This window comes from Patagioenas fasciata, chromosome 7 (genome assembly GCF_037038585.1).
Source record: "Patagioenas fasciata isolate bPatFas1 chromosome 7, bPatFas1.hap1, whole genome shotgun sequence".
NCBI classification, from domain to species: domain Eukaryota; kingdom Metazoa; phylum Chordata; class Aves; order Columbiformes; family Columbidae; genus Patagioenas; species Patagioenas fasciata.
Genome location: NC_092526.1, coordinates 36,797,615 through 36,809,936, shown reverse-complemented (window position 1 = coordinate 36,809,936; position 12,322 = coordinate 36,797,615). Strand labels below are relative to the sequence as shown.

The window sequence follows — 12,322 nt, the reverse complement described above, 5'->3', positions numbered from 1 at the left end:
GAGGGTTTAGACCCGCCCCCCCCCCCCCCCCTGTATTTATCAAGCCATAAAAATGCTGAATAGATTTGCCTACCTTTCTTGTTAGCGGAACTTCTATTGGAACGGGAATAAGTTCTGCCAGGAGACATCCGTAAAATGCCACCATAAACATAACCGGATCACTATTAGGAAATACGAGAGCTACCTATAAAAACACATTAAAATAACGAATGTTTTTTGCTGTCATTGTGGAAGGGAGGGCTGTTTTTTAATTTGTGGAAAAAAAATCTTCCCAACAACGTTCAGGTTCGTATTTAAACTAGGAACAGAAACACTAAATGTTGTGATAATATAATAAGTCACAGTATAACGAGGTTTTCTTTAGTGAAAGCTGCTCCTCACTGTCTTATTATATCCCTAGAGACCATTTGAAACAGAAGCCTACCCTGTCTCCAGGCTTCAGCATGGGTTCATTCTTAGTGGTTAGCCTGTTCAGCAGGGTATACGCTAACTTCAAGCTTCGACTCCACAGCTTGCCTAAAGAAAAAACAGACAATACAGAAATTTCAAACAGACACTACAATTTTCACATTTAGTTTCAAATCTCAGTGCCTCATACACGCATTGGGCAAGTTGGTAGTGTTAGAACAGGGTGAACAGGCACAGGAGCCAGGGACTGGGCAAAAGTGGACGCTGCTGTTGTGAACACAATCCCACCTCACAAACCTATCGAGTTCTCTGGTGTTTCAGTGCGAGTGTCCACACACACACACTAATCTGGTTTGATACAACCTCACTGCATTTCCAAAAGGCACTCAACAAGGCTCTTAGAGAAAGTAAGCTGCTTGGAAAAGAAAGATCCTACAAAGGAAAACCCTAAACTGGACATAAACTTAACTGAAATCAACAAAGGCTGGAATAAATGCCACAATATCTGGCTCTGTAAAATGCCATTTCAGCTCTCGGTAGTGACCTACTAATTCAGAACAACAAAACACATTCCAAGTTATTAAATACAAAGACAACAATCTAACTACTTGACGCAATGTAAAAATCAATTTTTAATTTTTAGTGTCCAAAAAAAGAGAAAAAAAGAGCTTTGTTAAAGAAACTGTTGATAGAAAATTGAGCAACAGCAAAAATCTTCCACTCTAATCGGTAAATCAAAGCAAGAATCCCCCAAAGTAGTGTGCCGTGGCAAACAGCATCCCGGACTCAGCTTTCTAGTACAGGGTCTTCATCATGTACTCACACCCACACTCAGTCCTTCGAGACCATGCAGCAGCCATCAGTTATTTTGTATTTGTTGGTCCCAACCTTGTCAATTCAACATTTTTTCCCTGTGTTACACAGGACTCAAGTACATCAACTGGCCGGTCTGGCCATTCAGTGCACTTGGCAGAGAGGTCAAGTACAATTTAGAGCTTGGCTTCTTGTCAGTTTTTCTTTTCCTTTTTATTTTTTTTTTTTCCCAGACGTAAAACTAAACATGATATTCTAAACAATTCTCAAAGCTCCACTGCAAAGTAATGAAACCGATGCAGCTACTCAGTGACATTTCCCGTGACATACTTCAGCTGTAAGAATGCAAACAAGAAACTTTAACATTCTATCATACTATACAATGAAATGCTGTAGTTAACTGCCCGGGGGAGGATGCTTACTTTCAAAAACATGCAATTACTAAAATATTTTTAGCTCATCGATACAGGCAAGTTACTCTTCCCACAATAACATCTTTAATATGCTCCTAAAGTACAAATCTTCTCTGTAAGGATATGCAAAAACATGCTAAAATTTCATATCTGCTCTGGGAATCTGAGGAGTGCCATGTTTAGTCATCTGTTTCTTCCTGTTATTTCACACTGTGTTATTTTTAGTGTTCTCTTTAAGAAAAAACCCACACAATTGTTGGAAATTTACAAATAGCCACTTGTAAGAAGTCAGTACCATATTCTTTAAAATGCTTTTTTCATAGACAATGAATTCACCATTGCCATTCAAACAGCAATCTCAAAGTATCTGTCCTGAGCACAGTCAGTCCCTCTTAGGTAAAACAAATTAATTGCACAATGGACATCTGGCAGTTACCACCAACACCTACCGTAGGTGAGTGTGTAAACAGCTTTGCCGGTGGTGTCCAGCGCCGTGAGACACGGGGCTTTGGGTTGGGTGGTTCCCCAGCGCTGTAGCGCGGCCAGCAGAGAGGGCGGCCAGTTGGTCACCACACCTACGGGCTCCCCTTTGAGAACATTCACCTGGTTTCCTTCGGGCTTTGGTTGGTTTGGGTCAGGCTGTTGCACTGAAACCAGAGCACAGTGACACGGGACATGTCAATCCTTACAACAGGTGCAAGTTACCCTCCACAGGCTGTTCTACGAACTGTTCTCACCTTCCTCTTCCCCACAGCTACCATCACTTCCCTGCTTTTTGACGATGCTAAGCTCATCAGCTCTTGGCTCCAGAAAAAATAACCACCATCACTTTGGAGTTCTGATTCCACATTATTCAAAGCACCTGGCCACAGGAGCACAATTTCAATCCCTAGTTCACTCTCTTTCTCTACTTTGGAGAGGTATATTTCTGCTGTTTGCTCTTCACACCTGTTTAAATGAAACCCTACACCGAGTCAAGAAGCATTATCAGAGAGAATGGCTTCAGTCACAACTGGACATTTATTTTCGCTACACTGAATTCTCAACCAGTGATGAAGAATGACACGATGCTTCTGTAACAATGCGTTAAAAAAAAGCCAGATGAAATGCTCCTGGTACGGATTATCTACAGCTAAAACTGTGCCACTAACAGAATATTTTGTTTGATTTCTGGATCGTGTCTCTCAGCCGTGGAACACTGCAGGGTTTTATGCCATTTGGTCTCTGAGTCACCGGCTGTTAAAATCCTGCCCCAAGCTGCTCAAGAAGGTGAAGTGTCTTGATCTCAGTGAGCAAAACAAAGCCAAGGCTGGATTTCGCTAACAGCCAATCTACACAATGAGTAAAATTAACACTTCGAAGTGATGCTTTCTGTTCTCTGCAATGACATATGTGTGCCTCAATGCAAGTTTGCCTGAAAAATCTTCAGCGAAAGACTAGAAGCTTCATATCATAAAGTATCACCTTTTATCTTGAAGCATCAAACAAGAAGTACAAGGAATCTAGTAGCAGCTGCTCAAAAATGTTGCATTGAGCAAAAAATTTTTATTTAATATTTTAGGACTAAGAGAACAGAACAAAAATCATGCTCCAAAATTTGCCGATGCAGCTGGTTTTAAAGGCTAAGCGACTTCTACATTTGCTCATGATGCCTTTCTTTCTGCCCGGACACAGGCATACAGAGAGGAAAATAGTGGTTTCTAGCTGAGCAATATCTGTGGAGCATGTGCAAGCACTATCCTTCCACGCAGTGCACAGACAGGACACTTCACACATTGCATTCCACGTATTTAACTCCTCTGAACCTCTAAAATAATGAAAGCTTCTGGATTTTAAGAAGATATTAATATGTATGCAAACAGTATTATAATAAATGGCAGTTACTAGTAAGTAACTGCTTTCATCTAACACTATTTGAGCACTGAGCAGTTATAAAGCAGCTTTTCAGAGCAGGACGTGGGGGTGTTTGCAGACAAGCAGCTGCTTGCGAACGGCCGGAGAGGTCGTGGTGGAATCTCCATGGCTGTAGATGCTCAGATGGGACCGGACACGGCCCTGAGCAGCCTGATCTCATCGGACCTCTTTGAACAGGAGGCTTCCACAGGACCACTGCACCATCACCTACACTTGGGCCACGCCCTGACTTACTCCAAAGAGTACCCTCTACAAATTCACTGGTTACCAGAGGGTAGAATTTACAATCTCAGAGGCAAAAAGTGATGAGGGGATCATCACCAAACATGACAACTTCTGAGTGCACCAATTAATTTCTTGACAAAAATGTGAACAGAATTTCTCCAAGTATCTGCAAATCACTGTCTTTAGTATTCACTAGCTCATCACACTGGCCCAAATTCGGCTGAATCAGAAGAGTTTCCAAAGTGAGGGAGGAGGAGAGAACAAGCACACTGAGTAGGAAGGTTGAACTGAAGATTATGTTTCACTTGTGACAGCATACGACCTTTATCTCTCCAATATAACAACTCTACCATGATTTGTTTTCTATTAGGAAGAGACTTATCAGATCACTTGTGAACTGCTTACACAAAGTGAAAAATGTATTTGAAAGAAAACTAACCTTCTAGCAGCTCTTCAAAATCATCAACAAAAAACTCTTTCAAAGGTGGGCGCTTTGGTCTTTTCAAGGTGTTTAGAAGCTGCTGGATTTTAGAGGACACTCTGCTATTCACTGGGACACCTGCCAAGCAGAAAAGATTTATTACTTACCATATATTAATAAACATACAGTAAAACACATCACCGACAACATCATGCTAAGCTCAGCACAGAGTTCAGGTGGAAAGTCATTCAAGGTGAGCAGCTTGTTTGGGAAAAAACAGCTTTAATCAGTAAGAGTTTCAACCATGGATTCATTTGTTTTAAACCAATGCTGTTCCCTAGTTGCCTGGCTGATGCACGAACCTTCTCACATTTTAATCTAGTTTTTCAAATTGCTAACTCCTTCATGAGATTGCATTACAAACCTGAAGAATGTTCTTTTCTTCAAGAGCCTAGGTATTTGCTACATCTTAACATTCATTCAGTTCTGAAAGTGTGAGAATACTTGGAAAAAATAAGCAAATACTTCAATAGCTTACAGGGCTAGACAAAAAATCATCAGCACACAAACCCATCTTCAATACTGATTTTCATTTCTATATGTGATATACTTATTTTAAATCAGTTATAAATTTGTATGTTTATTTATATTTAATGAAACTTCAGCTCTGAGGCAATATAAAATTAAAATGTGAGGCTAAAGGGCTTGTATTGCCTATTAGTACAGAAATATACAAAAATGGGGTTGGCTTCCACCAGCAGAACATGGGCAATGCAGTACAGGCTCCTGTGCTGTGGCAGACGGACAGACCATGCTGCTGAAAAGCTCTGGAGGGGCAGGCACATAGCACGTGATTGGTGTCAGGCTCTGTTATTCATTCACTTATTTAGATTAAGGGACAGAGACTGAAAAGGCAGGAGGTTTTTAATATAATCACCATCTGCAGTTTCCAAAATGCTGCTGTTGTAGCCTCTGGGGACTCCTCGTACTGATGCCACCTGTGGACGCTCGTGATGTAAATGTTCCACCAGGCCAGTGGTTACATCTGGAGGTGCAGAGTGGTTATCTGTAGAAAAGGAAGACAGACATGGGAGCTCATCAGTCAGCTTAAGGATCAATATATCCAAAGTTGTGAGTAATCATGAGTAAATGGCACAAGGCTCCAAAGAAAGCCTGTCCCACATCTCTCAAAAGGAATACAGGCAGCCAAATTCTCACCACAAAACTGGAATGCCTAGTCTAAGTCCCATAGGAAGAGCAAGGAACAAAAGCATAAGGTTTAAAAGCCAGGAACTTTTGCCTCAGGATAACACAAAACACTTATCTACATTCTGCAGGCTATAAGTCTCTTGTTGAGAAACACAGATTAAGATTTAAGGCGGCAAAGATCATGCAGTTAGGCCTGAACACATCTTGAGGATGGACATGGTGACATGAGATTCCCTCACAGGAAAAAACTGCTGACTTAAGTGATACCTGCAGTTTCTAAGATCAGTCACGGTTTTCCTTTAGCACCTTTTCTTAGCGTTTGCTCTTGACAGTTTCACAACGTTCCTGGTTTTCTTGTGGTATAGACTCAGTATGTTCTTCACTGGGGTATCTGTCAATGAGAACACCTGGAATGCCTGTAACACTAATAAAACCTGTGGTATGGAGTCCAACACTATACACACACGCTGCTCACAACAGATAAATTTAGCACAGGTTTTTCTGAGGCACGAGGTGCTCATTTGTGGCTGGACGTGACATGCTGTTTCATTTTAATGGTGTGTGCTACAAGCAATAAATACTTAGGCTTTTTTATAATGCATATCGACATGAGGAAAGCAGGAGATTTCTCAAATCCTCACATACAGGGGGCTTGAGAACCAACTTGTAACAAAGCAGCTTTGTTTAGAACTGCACCACGTTTCTGTGCTGCAGAACAAAGCCTGGGGGACACCATCAATCCAAAATTGTTATCTATAGATTATGGAACAGTTTTGAATGGAATCACAGGCAAGGAAATGGCAGTATCCAGGAGAAGTGATCTAACAAGAAAAAAAAAGAACTGAAGGCCTGAAATACTCATAATATTGAATAAAAGATTCACTATTATATGCCACAAATCCTGCAGAAAGAGCTCAAAGCGCAGGGACATGCAGGCAGTGCTGTGAAATACATATATTGCCCCATCCATTCTGAGGGACCAACGAGCAATAAGAGAGTCAGTGCTTGTAGCTCTGCTCACAGATTCCCAGAACTGATGTACAAGCCACCAGTACAGCTCTAAGCAGTTTCAAAGGGATGACCAGAAGAAAAAATTAAATCCATTACCATACTTTGCAACGATAATCACTACAATACCAATTTTTGTATTGCTGAGACTTGTTTTGCTGGGTACTAAGCAAGGACCACAAATTCCTTTCATGTGGGTATGGTACAAGAAGGACAAAATATCCCTCCGTGTCTCTGACAAATGCCTGAGTTAAAACCAGTAATAAGAAAAGTTGACATCTATGCGTAAAATCGATCTGTAATACCACTTTAAAGGGCATATAGAAAGTCCACGTATTCAGAGTAACTCAAAATGCTTTTGCTGTGTTCTGTGTACTTTCTGAGTGGTTTTTTGGTTGTGCCTGATTCCAAAACATGGACTTCATACAGCATATCAACTAATCACAGATAAGGACACAGAATCAAATGTACCTGTTCCCATACTGCAGGATTGGCCCACAAGTCCATACTTCTCAATTTACAGTGATTATCAATGTCTAAACCTTCCACTCCTTGAATATATAATACTATCAAGAACTACAGTTCGGGACATATCTGCAGTGTGGTTTCATCAGAAGAAGGCCCCAAAACGGCACTACTATAGATGAAGTTGTCCTCACTAAACATTAAGGTGACACAAACTGTACACGCAAAGTGACATACACATAGGTACAAATATTATCTAACAATCAAAAGAGGGGACAAGAGACTGACACACATTATGAGACTGATGCACAAATGGGTCAGTTGCTGCACATGAAGTACAGAAGTCAAAATGCTGAAAAGATGGATGTTTTACATGCACATTCCTGTTGGGAAAAAGCGATCTTCCGCCCACGTGCATGAGGCAGACATTTGAAACACAACAGCTCTGCAATTAGATGCTCAGAAAATAACGTAAGGAAGAAGCTATCTGGGAACATTTGGGAAGAGCTGTGTGCCTGGGAATAGCTCAAAGAAATCACACAAAAAATGAGAATGCTCAGAGGAGAAACAAAAAACCCATTCATGATCATTCCCCACTGAAAATAAGCACAAAAATTAACTGTATATGGAGGTTCTAATCTATCAGCATTCATGTAGCTTACAAGCACCTCAGAGCTGAGTTTCATGTCAATCAATGCCCCTCACCATAGAGGGGGTCTTATCAACAACTTCTCTGCTGCCCACAGCTATTTTGTCTCATATAGAGCGGAGAACTGACCCTCTCAATTCTGCCTGGAGAAGGTAAAATTCTTTCTATGCATGGAGAAGGAATAGAGTTCAATTTTCAGGATTTATGTTTGGATAAATATTGCATTAGCTTCATTAATTATTTAAGCATTTTATTAAAATATGCCCATGAAATTAGTCTGTACCATCTAGAGATACTGTGGCAAAGTAGAAGAAGAGAAGGGGTCAGCAGTCAAAAAAAATTCAAAAGTCTGAGCAGATTTGTGACTTCAGGAAAAAAGTTAACGGGATTTAGAATGAGGCACCTTTCCATTATTGGTAAGAAGACAGAGATAAATGCAAAAGAGAGAACGGTGGCCCAAAAAAGAATGTATGGGATACAATACAGCAAATTAAATGCTAGACATCAGAGAGAACGCAGCGTCCAAGGAGGAATCTCAGGCTGAAGATTCAAACACTTCAGAATAAAGTCCTTATCCGGGTTAGACCTAGAGATGGCTGTGTATGATTGATTGGTTTCTAGGAAACCACTCAACCAAAATGGACATTTAAAAGAAGTTTATTAAATTGTACTGGAACAACTGAAAATGAAAGAGTGCACCCATGCAGCCAGAACACAAACAGGATGCACAAGCCGCTACTTCATCCTTGCATTTCCCCTTTAATAAACTCTTTGAAACTGTTTCTAACACACTTACAGCTCCTGCAAACTGCTGATAGAGCCAGAGCAGCGCGGAACATCTACGCTTATAAGCCGGCTTCCCCTTCAGAAAAAGACTTGTACTTTAAAGTCTTTCAATAAATAGTGGGTCAATACCACGAGAATCCATTTTTTCAGTTACTCTGACAAGAGTTAAGTTGGGAAATACCCCAATGTTGGGATGGTGACCTTGAAAAAAAAAAACCCAGACACATTGCCAGCCTTATTCATTTTAAAGAAAATATTGCACTAAAAGAAAAAATAAAAAAAACCCCAAAACTGCTTCTATAGGTGAAAGACAGCTTAAAAATAAGGCACATTCTCATCTGACTTTACTAAACGCTGTAACCTTCCACTTCCAACACTGCAGCCTATTGCTTGGGAATTTGGTGTGATCTCATCATTAAAAATGCAAGCTGGAGAAGATGAGCTGCAAGGGAACAAGCAGCTACATCTAAATTCTCCACCATATAAAAATAGTGAATAGCTATTCAGTACATAGTCAAAATACAGAATATTTTAGTACGGCATAATATGTAAAATATGTCAGATGCCTTTTATATTGCTGGTGTCAGCACATCAGCTGAGAAAAAACCCTCTTATGCTCTAGGACAAATCAAAGGAGTCCTTTTTGAAAGTATACTAGTATTTATCAATAATTTTTAAAGTTTTCAATGTAACAAATGAATAAGTTTCATGTTCTCGTGAGCAAAGAAGATTATAGACAAACAAGAGAAATGTCACAACTGAATTGTTACTGGACATGCATGAATGTCAGCAAGCTAGAAATGAAAACTGATGGAATATGGCAAGCATTTCAGAAATGAGCAAGATCATGCTTTTGCAAAAGTACAGATAATTTCTTGTCAAAGGCACTGGAAATTTTACCTTTCTAAATATTTTTGGTAGATCAGCGCTTAATAATCCCGGAGCTTCCTTCCTGATAGATACCGTAATTGCATATTTATTTCCCATTAATGAAATTCCAAGCTCCTCCAGTGCATGCAGTCCAACATTTAGCTACATAAATGCTGGACTGTGAACTGTTAATAAGGTCTTGATTTTGCATAGAATTTTGATTATTAAATACTACTGATGGATAGGGCTTAACAAGCTAGTTGTGAAATCTGATATGCATTTGTATGGTCTGAGATATTACACATAACAGGATGCCGTGTTACATTTTGTGTATCTTGTAAGTTTTCACAGCTACATTCAGAGTTACAATCACACTTAAAACGACGGCTAACCTTCCAAGTTAATTTGTTAAATTTGCAAATTTCTCAGTATAAATGAGCTTGGAAATGGGGGTACAAAAATTTGGAATTCTTTAAAGGTAATAAGATGGGTATGTTTTGTACAAACAAAAAAAAAAGCCTTAGTAACACAGCCACAAAAGTTAACCAAAGAGGCACATCCAACCTCCAGCTGGTTCATCATCCTCTCCCCATTCCACAATGCGCTTTAGGAATCTGGAGCAGTAAAACTCCCGGTCACAAACTACAAGCATCGGTTGCATTTTGAAGCCTGTAGCTACTACAAACTAAGGTTGATGCCCCAAAATGATTATCTGGCAGAAGGAACTCTGCTGGCAAACCAGCAAAGAACGGAGAATCGACTCTCTCATAAACAGCCGCCTCACACCAAAGAGAACTGTGACCTGTTTGAATCATCCAAACAGGGAGGTCTAAAGGCTACATGACTGGACTTCTAACTAAAATTTAATATAACAGCTAGACCAGCTGCTTTTGCAGCCTTAAATTATCGTGTTAATTGACATCTCAAAGCACACAGAAGCCTGTATACTCAGTTTAAATCTAAAGCATCGCAGTGTGTTCTCTTCATCTGACCTAACCTGTTCTCTGTAATGAAATGAAAAACCTGTCTGTATAGTATATGTAGGTACAGTCACAGATCAGCAAAAAGTCAGGCAAGTTGAGCACTAGAACTGCCAAAATGAGAAATGCCCAAGAATAATATATGTCATGCCTATTGCATGTAGAAGCACAAGAACTTCATGCTGTACCCACAGGTGAAATAAACATCATTCTTCATTCCATTTTTCTAAGTTACTTTGGGTAGAAGAAAATATATATAAACACAAAGTTAATGTTTCTCCTCTAGGTCCTTTCCCATGGTTTACCATTAGTGCGGACCTGTTGCACACACATAAATACACTATCAGTCTTCACTACAGCGTACAAAAACCTTATAAATTTATTTCCATAGCCTTTCTCCCTGTCTACCCAATCTGCCAAAAGCAAAAGACTTTGCCCTGCATTTCAGGACTAAAAAGAAGCAGCCCAAAGTTCTGGATCTTCAGTGTTACAGAGGTTGAAACAAAACTCACATTTACATTTTTACTTACCAGTACTTTACATTTTCACCCTAGTTTCACAATAAAGGACTATTCATTACTTAAATTTTAATTAAAGGAAAAGAATCATTTGAGCTTGAAATCTAGTTTTATCGGTATCTCTGATCTCACAGCTTTCCAAAAGATTCTGGATGTTTTTCTAGTCTTTTGGGTGTTAACCAATTGAGTCACCTCTGAAATCCTGGTATGGTCCTGGGTAAATACATGCAGATTGGAAAGCATGCACCGCAAATATGATCCCTTTGCAATTCTGCGTTTGAATCTAGTAAAACTGAACCTCTGATTCTTGATAAATCAAGCATTTTACCAAGAAGAATGCACGTTCAGATCTCATGAACAACTTGTTGGGTTTCAATTAAATACATATACTTATCATACATACCTGGTTGGTGGATTGTACATTTTAAAGGTTATGGAGGTATTTTCCGGTTAAGACTTTTGAGTTTAGCCTTGCTTGGGGATTGTAAATGGGATTTGATTGCAACCACGCAGGTAGTTCTTTACTGACCTAGCTGGGTGTGTGCCATGAGATCTGCAAGCACAGTGGCAGCAGCGGTGGCGGCATTGGAAGCAGCAGCAGGTTTCCCTCCGGGATGAGATGAGGTGGAGGATGCAGAGGATGAGGTGGAGGAGCCCTGAATAACCCGGTTAAGCCAGGGCTCTACGTTGGAATGGCTCTGGAACGGAGTGGAGGTGATCCGCCCTTGCCGACGTAACGAGCCCTCATCTTCTGATGCTGACGATGTGTCTGTGATTAAAATAACGATGACAGGCATGTAATGTGGGAATGACCCAACAGACGGGAACATGAAGTTTTTTTTCCATGTTCTTCACGCGGCGTTCTCATGTGCTACACATGAGATGCATGTATTAAGCAAATGGTATATTCGCATGCACAAATTCTGCTCATTGCCGTGTTTTAGATTAATAATTAATTATAACTAGAAAACACTCAAAGCAAAGTTTCATTCACGTCCTGCATCTGGAATGACACAAGACTCAAGGCTTCTACCTAAGGTACCTAGGACATTCACTAACTATTCCACTGAAAGAATATTTCTGTTCTTAACAAGAATATTTCTGTTCTGAATCTCGTCTCACCTGAATATATAAAAAAATTAACTGCCCTTTTTTGGGGGGGGTGGGGGGGATTCTTCAATTTTCAGTTCTTTTGACAAATATTTTGAGAACAGATCACTAAAAAAGAGCACAATACTATAAAGTTCAATGAAAGAGTAACTTCATTCATCTACTGGAAAAGAGTTTAAAAACATATTTTGACAACATAAACTGATGTTACTCTCCTTTTCTCTTCTGAGGAAGGAAAGGATTAATAGAGAATATCTGCCATTCATTTGCCAGCCCAGCCTTCAGCAGTGACAACTTTCCAGAAATGCTTAATAAAGCATCTTTTCATTCTAGATGTATATCTGTTGCTGCTAAAAGTCTGATAAAGGACTCCTATTTTAACTACCATTCCGTTATTTACAACTTTCCAGAAGTTTCCCTCTGGCACTATATCTTTCCATGTTTATTATCCCCTCAGTAACAAATAAAAAGGTCTTTCCAAATATCAAGAAAATACGACTCTCTTCATTTTGAGTGAAAAATAGAAACTCTTT

At 39.8% G+C, this 12,322-nt stretch overlaps 1 protein-coding gene across 7 annotated transcripts in view; it reads right to left on the bottom strand.

The window, feature by feature from the left end:
- The window catches only part of DIP2A (disco interacting protein 2 homolog A), a 104,410-nt gene that overhangs the window by 34,527 nt on the left and 57,561 nt on the right, over positions 1 to 12,322 (bottom strand). For all 7 annotated transcript variants that reach the window (XM_065840424.2, XM_071811432.1, XM_065840422.2 and 4 more), the window contains 6 exons: positions 11,209 to 11,448; positions 5,132 to 5,260; positions 4,213 to 4,332; positions 2,084 to 2,281; positions 425 to 516; positions 74 to 184 (listed from right to left, as the gene is read on the bottom strand). In XM_065840424.2, the coding sequence (XP_065696496.1) occupies positions 74 to 184; positions 425 to 516; positions 2,084 to 2,281; positions 4,213 to 4,332; positions 5,132 to 5,260; positions 11,209 to 11,448 (890 nt within the window). The remainder of the gene's footprint in view (positions 1 to 73; positions 185 to 424; positions 517 to 2,083; positions 2,282 to 4,212; positions 4,333 to 5,131; positions 5,261 to 11,208; positions 11,449 to 12,322) is intronic.